Source organism: Vigna radiata, chromosome 3 (assembly GCF_000741045.1).
Source record: "Vigna radiata var. radiata cultivar VC1973A chromosome 3, Vradiata_ver6, whole genome shotgun sequence".
Lineage (NCBI taxonomy): Eukaryota > Viridiplantae > Streptophyta > Magnoliopsida > Fabales > Fabaceae > Vigna > Vigna radiata.
In genome coordinates, this window is record NC_028353.1 from 6,183,648 (window position 1) to 6,191,545 (window position 7,898).

Below are 7,898 nucleotides of genomic sequence, written 5' to 3' on the forward strand. Positions count from 1 at the left end.
ATTTGGTCATCTCTAGTTCAAATCCACACATTAGGTGTGCTTCAAGTTCAAAATCAAAGCATTTTTTGTTCAACTTTGTGTCTTGATGAGCATATTTAACTTAATTTCACAACTAAAGGTTTTATGGCATAACTTTTTCATGTGAACATCTTATTATTTGGCTTCACATATCAATCATCTTTGACTTTACCCTGTGCTCATACATTTTTAAACCAACTTTGCATCCTAATCATCTTTAATTCGATCATGTGCTTATAACACTTTTAGCCAAACTTAGTGTTTTGATACCTTGAATGTATTCAACAAAATTTAATACTTGTTTAACTTGATTTAATAAAAAATATTTTAAAAATAGTTTCATGTCTTAAGCATCTTTAACTTGGCTATACAACTTGGTAATGTGTTTGATTAAATATCTTCAATAACATAATTTGCTTTTATAGAAAGTTTTGAAATATTTTATGTCAAAATACATTATTCAGAAAAAAATATGAATTAAATTTATGAAAATTCATTAAAGTAATTTTACTAACTCATATCAATTAAAATAATCATGGATAATATAAGTTAAAAAAATCAGTTTATATTAATTTATAAAAACTCGTATCATGTCAATTGATAAAAACTCTTATCAACACTGATTGAATTTTTTTTAGTGAAGTTTAATTAAAAAAAATAGTGAACTAAGTCTTAGTGGAGAAAAAAAATCACTAAATTAATATTTTTTATTAGATAATATTTAATAGTAATATATTCTTTGTCAAAATTTTAATTGAAATACCTTATTTTGAAAACTAAAAATTTAATAATTTTGAATTACTTTATTCAAATTAAATATTTTAAAAATATTAAATTTAAACAAAATATTTAAATTGTAATTAATTTAAATTTTGTTTAAAGTTATAAAATCCACTATCTGAACTTACAACGAATATCATTTTACCTCAACTGAAATATTTTAATTTATCCTCCTCCTGTCATGAACAAATATTTATGGACAAATTACTTATTTAAATATTCAAAAGATGAATTAAATAAAGACGACGGGTTTCATTAGTAAAGATATTGAGCGAGAACATCGAGATGTGCCATACATACAGTATGTTAAACTATATTCAAATACAAAAGATAAAGATCCTACTTTCAAATAAAAACATCTGAACCATCATCTCCAACCATATTTGAGATAATAAGCATCGGATTGCGTTATATCAATTCAAGATAAGCATCCAACTTCACCAAAACGTTGAACTTCCGATGATTGAACATTTTTCTTCTTCTCATGTCGTGATTGCATTAGTGGCTCATATGAGAAAAGATTACGAAATATAACATTAATTAATACATCAATCCAATTCATAAATAAACCCACTACAATTAAAAACACTAAAATAACGTTTATAAATTTTCATTTTCATTTTTACTTTATATAAAACTTATCCCTAAAATATTTAAAAATGCAAGAAACCGTGGTTTAAGAATTAGAGATGATAAGACGTCAATATGATTCTCTTAAACTGGATTTGATATTGATTCGTTAAAAATGGATTAAAACAAGTTGACTAACACTAAGGAAAAGTCTAATTTACATACCATTTTAAGTAATTGAAAATGAATTGAATTTTACAATTTAATTTGTTGAATTGTTGATTTGTTTATTTTTATTTTTGTTTAAAAATCTAATATAATATGAAAATAAGTTATTGTTCTAGACAAAACGGGTTGATGTGGAGTTGATCCATTGAAAAAAATTATCATTTCAATTATTTAAAATATTAAATTGTATCAAATTTTAATTGAATTTTGGAATTGTATTAATGTAAAGTATTATAATATGCAAATTTATTAAATGTCTTTTAATAAAATCGGACTCACTTAACTTAATTTGCAAATTGGTTTATCTATTATCAAAACTTGATGAATTGGATTGATTTGAATTCTTAAATAAAAAACTTAACCTTCTTTTTTTTTCCATCAAAATGATAGATTATGTTGAAAATCTTACATCGACTAAAAATAAAAACTTCTAAACCGATTTTCCAATATTGAATTAAGTTTAAAGTCTAATTTTTAATATAATAGTAACAATAGACTTTTTTTTTTTTTTTAATCTAAGAATAGGAAAGATATGCTATATAACACCCAAAGACCCGAGTCTCCTTCTTTTAACGCCACACAAAGGGAATGCAGTACGAAATATCAAGAATGAAGTACAATACCATCGATCGTTGTCAGCACAAATTCGTGACATTGCCTGAGACAAATTCATGTGTTGCCTTCCACACACTTGTCTTTGTGTAAGGCCTTTCACTTACTTAGTCAACCAATCTATTCTACAATAATATATTACTATTGACTGACTGGTTCAAGCCGTCTCCGACACTTTTAACTGTTCTAATTTTTTCTCCCTTTAATTTGTCGTGTCCCCTTATTTTTTCCAAACTTCCGTACAGGTCGTGGTGTTTGCTGTAAGAGTCTGGTGAGTTGGCGATACGCATTTTTATACTAAAATATAACTGATGATTCCGCGCATATTCTTCATCGTGTTTTTCTGTGATGAAAATAGTTTCATATATTAACCTATTCCATCTTTTTCCGATTATGACAAAATCATTTACTTAGTTTATTTTATCAACGTTGAATTAGATTTATAACGTTCTAGAAGTAAACACTCCTAAGTCGATCCATTATTGGAACATTACAAGTTAAACTATTAGTTCGTTGAATGGTCACTTATCTTTATTTGAATTGAGATTAAACGTGAAGGGCGATCTGGGTGTAGCCTGCACGTATTGATAAAAATATAAAATGCAAAATAAGAATCTAAAAATTAAATAATTATAATATATAGCCATTTGTAATTTTAAACAAAAATTGATGCGAATAATGGACCACTGATTAATACGCCTGCAGTGTTACAATAATCTTCTATAGTTTTTCATATTATGAATGTCAGATGTTTGTTTAACTGAATGTCGTGAATATATATCAGTTTTTTATAGCCATAATTAACCTATTGTTTGGCACTATTCAATGGCCAACTAACTAACAAACGTGAACAGAAACCACCCCAACTATGTTATGCTAATTAATGTGTTTACTGTGCCGTACACCAAGGATGTTATTGTTGGTGGTTTCTTAGTTAATTTAATCAAGTGAAAAAAATTGAACTATTAGTGTATTATAGTGAAAGTTGGAATTAAAAAATGGGATTACTTTTCCACATTCAAAATATTGGACTGTCCTCTGTTCAAAGTATGAAACTACTCATTAGTTTCATTTTTTAAATCTTTCTCTCTCTCTCTCTCAAATTGAATCATATAAATATATATAAACCATCCCTTCACTTTGCTCAATAGCTAGTTCCTCTTCATAGTTTTTTGACCTACCCTTCATCTTCCTTAAACATGTTAGGGAAAAAGATGGTATCTTTCAAGAAACTGGCAAAAAGGGTGAAGGGGGTTGGTGGATTTGACCCTGATCCTTACCCTGCTCATCATGAGGGTTTGCTCAATAACTATGAAGAAAAATGTGTGACTAACTCACCCCCGACAGGGTTTTTTGCTCTTTATGTCGGAGAAGAGCGCCAAAGATACGTGGTTCCAACCCGCTACCTTTCTCACCCCTTGTTCAAGATGCTGCTGGAGAAGACTTACAATGAGTTTGGATTTTCTCAGAGGAATGGACTGGTAGTTCCATGCAGTGTTTCCACGTTTGAGGAGGTGTTGAATGCTGTAGAATGCAACAACGGCAAGTTTGACTTGGGAAAGTTTTTTGCAGAGTTTGTTTGAATCGCATGAAACGCAGAGTCTCTAATTTTTTTCAAGCTATAATGTATTATCACACGCACATGTAATGCACAACACTCCAGATAGGTATAGCTTTAACTTTAACTCTGCATGATGTTGTTGTTGCAACATTTTCAGATAGAATAGATCTGACATAAAATAGTGATTCGGTGAACTTTAATATTGGTTTATCTTTTGTCTTTGCCTTTGCCTTTAACTAACCTCGATCATCTTTCACATGGCCAAGCCACAATTTTCATCATTGATTCCATGTTCGAACTTTACTTTAATGATTTTGAAACTGGCTCACAGCTATATCATCCAGTAACAGTTATGTCATTAAATTAATCGCAAGATTTTCTTAATTAATTTGCGTATCAAGCACGATTTGATCTCCTTGTAAACAGGCAAGGATTTTTGTGTTTGATGGCTATAATTTGATTTGGTCAGATACTATTTTGAACTTGGAGATTGAAATAGTTGAATAAACAAATAAGTTAAGGTTGAGGCTTGAAACAGAAACCTTCGTACGAAGATATTGCAGAGATGCAGGGATTGCGTACATCTTCATTTTATAATTCTGGGGAGATTCAACAGATCCCGTAGAATCTACCTCAAATGTAAAATTTTGAAGATTCAATACACAATCAATTGTTGTCTAAGCTTCTTCTCTTCTGATGCTTTGATTTGCATCTTTACATTGCAACAACACAATAATTTTAACGCATTACCAGTAAGAAGCAGGAACATAGTAGAGCAGTACATCGTATCAATTGAACTTAACATTGGTTGTTCAACAACCAGATCTCAAAAAGTTCGTATTGTTTTGTTATGATAGGCTTTTAACCTATTGTATTTTAAACTTAATTTAATTTTACAAATTTACTCGTGAGGTGAAGTTTTATTACATTTATCTTTAGTAAACGTGAAACTTTCACCAAAGTGTACTTTCTGTTTTTCAGGACTCAAATAAACAATTACAGCTGATAATAGGAATGTTTTTATAAAAAATATTTGTTGGTAAATATTTAGCTAAACCTTGATATATTTATAGGTTCAATTAATAAGGACAATTGAGAAAATAAACATAATCCTAATTTTAAAACCCATCAAATAGTTTATTTACAAGTTCAGTTAAGAAAACAAATTATTTAAATTATGGTATTCTAATTTCGTTTATTGTGTAGTGATTAATTAAAATTAAGATGGACTCACTTTTTCCTTTCTTTTTAAGTCAAGATGGACTTACATAAAAGAATATAATTTAAGAAGAAGGAAACAAACATGTGAAGCAGTCCTCGCATAAGAAGTCACGCACCTTCTAAGAAAATAAAGTACATATGCAAAAGTCTTCGGGTTTAAACAATAAGTAACCAAATTTATATGGCCGCTGTGAGAGCTTGTAATTAACTTGTTGAAATTTATACGATATTAATGTTATGAGCATGTGAAATTTGTCCAAGAGAGTTTATAGAAATATCTTATTACTTGTTAAAAGTTAATTTAGATTATAGCCATGATTTAGTTTATAGAAATATGACATTTTGCCATTTACGTTCTTTTTAATAGTCAATCCGAGTACGTTTCGACGTACTGTTCTAAAAAAGTTTTGTCAATTATTAATTTAATTATTCATTATTTATTGATGTGTTTTTGGTGTGAAATTTAATAATTGGTATAAAAACATGTTAGATGTGTAATTGAGTTTTGTTCCCAAATTGCATGAACTCTGCTATGAGTTTTTCTCCAATTTATAGTTTTGGTGAAGTTGTTTTCTAGTTTGGATCATTATGCTTCACATGTGTGTCATATATATATATATATATGTTATTGTTAAATTTTGTTTTGATGTATAAATAAATATTCAAATTTTGGTTTTTGTATATAATGTTAAATGAGTTAGAAATCATCAAAGTTTTTTTTTGTTGAAGAAGTTTATAAAAAATTTTAAATATTTATTTTTATGTATACTTATGTGAGTGTTGATCAATTTAAAAGAAGATTAATATTTGGTTAAATTGTATATATGTTTTTTTTTATGATAAATCAATTTAACAATGTATTTGTTCTTAGACATGTTTTATTTTCAAAGTTTGATCATTACACCAAGATACTTTTAATGATTGATATTATTGTCGAAAGAATTGATATTGATGGCACATGTGTTTTCAGGTGAGTTGGACTGTTATTTGAACATAGTTTTTTTTATTATGTTAACTTAATTCTATTATTTCTCTTGTTTTAAATACACTTACAATTGCTTCTATATGTGTCAGATTGAATTCAGTTTTGGCTTTCAATTGAACAAATTTTAAGGATTAGAAAGAGAACATGGAGAGAATTTTTTGCTACATGAATCTCGACCTTGCACTAAAACTAATAAGAAACTCCTTCTCCTACGTACTTAAGTACCATTGAAGAGAGTAAAAATTATGATAAGTGGAACCGCTCAAATCACATGATTCTAATGACTATTAAGCATAACATTCGAGAGGTTTTTATGAGTGTTATAATTGAATAAATAACAAGTGTTAAATACTTCTTTGTTGATATTCGAAAAGCGTTTTGTAAAAAGTGATAATGCAAAAATAAGCGTATTTCTTTGGAGTCTGATTTCTGTAAAGCATCATGGCAGAGAAATGTGATATAATACATTATGAAAAATGTTAAACAGTGTTGTTGCAAAACTCAATGAGTTGAAACTTAAGATGTTAAAAGACTTACTTATACACTTAATTTGATATTTCTTCTCTCATAGCTTGGATAGTTTAAGATGTTTTATAATTGTTAGAAAAAGAAATGTTTCTTAATGAGCTCATATCATATCATGTACAAGAAGAAGAGAGACTGAAGGAAGAAAACAGTGAAAATGTTCATTTTGCAAGTACCTTTAAACACAAGGACAAAAGGAAACAAAATTGAGAATCCTAAAAATGAAGTTGTTAAATGTTCATTACAAGAGAAACAAAAACAAAATGATAAATGTTCCTTTTATAATATGGTTCGAGATATAAAGAAGAATGATACAAAATACTATGTTTAGTGTGCAAATAAATGTACATTTATTAATTTGGTATGTTCTACTATCAATTTAGCTTCAATACCAAGAAACACCTAGTTGTTAGATTCACGTGTCACTACTAACATCACTGTTTGAATGTAAGGTTGCCTAAGCTATTAGAAGCCAACTGATTTTGAAAAATGAATAGATGTTAGAAATGACAATTTGGTGGAGGTAGAAGCTATAAGATATTTTATATTATTATCGTGTACTAATTTTTATTTAAATTTGAAAGACACTTTTGTTGTGTTGTCATTTAAGTATAATTTGATATTGGTTTCTTATTTGAACAAATTATGATACTTTTTTTCAATTGGAAATAATGAATTCAAATTATCTTTAAATTCAAATATTGTTGGAACCGGTTCACTTTTGGCTCATAATAATCTATATATGCTTGATAATGTGACTTTCTATAGTGAATTCTTAAATACAAAATTGTATGGTCCTAGATGTAAAATTGGCGATACTGACTCAAAAGCATCGTGACACATGCGTATAGGTCACATCTTTAAAAATAGAGTTGAACGACTTGTGTCAAATGATATATTAGATTCCATTGACTTCGCATACTTTGATGTTTTTGTTTAATGCGTTAAGGGTAAACAAACAAAAACAATTAAATTATGTCGTATAAAGCAACAAATGTCTCGCAATTGATACATTAAGACATACGTTGATCATTCCCTATATCTTGATGAAAAGGCCAACAATATTTTATATCATTCATAAATAATTATTCTAGATATACATACCTATATTTTATATACGAAAAATCTCAATAGATAAATTTAAATCATTTAAGGTTGAAGTTGAGAATAAACTCAAAAAATATTAAGAATATAAAGTCTAATTGTAATTATAAATATTGAACTCAAATTTTATAGATATATGATATCACTGAGAGATAATTAAGTTTTTAACTTATATTTTAAAGGTGATATTAAATGTTTTGTAATAAATTATATAAAATTTATTATTAAGAGAATGTAAATGTATTAACATTAATTTATATATATACATATATATATATATATATATATATATAT

At 27.6% G+C, this 7,898-nt stretch overlaps 1 protein-coding gene across 1 annotated transcript; it reads left to right on the forward strand.

Annotated features, from left to right (window-relative positions):
* Positions 1–3,302: 3,302 nt before the first annotated feature.
* Positions 3,303–3,963, forward strand: LOC106757523 (auxin-responsive protein SAUR15). Its single transcript, XM_014640195.2, has one exon. The coding sequence runs from the start codon at positions 3,408–3,410 to the stop codon at positions 3,789–3,791; it is 384 nt and encodes a 127-aa protein (XP_014495681.1). The 5' UTR covers positions 3,303–3,407; the 3' UTR covers positions 3,792–3,963.
* The last annotated feature ends 3,935 nt before the right edge of the window (positions 3,964–7,898 follow it).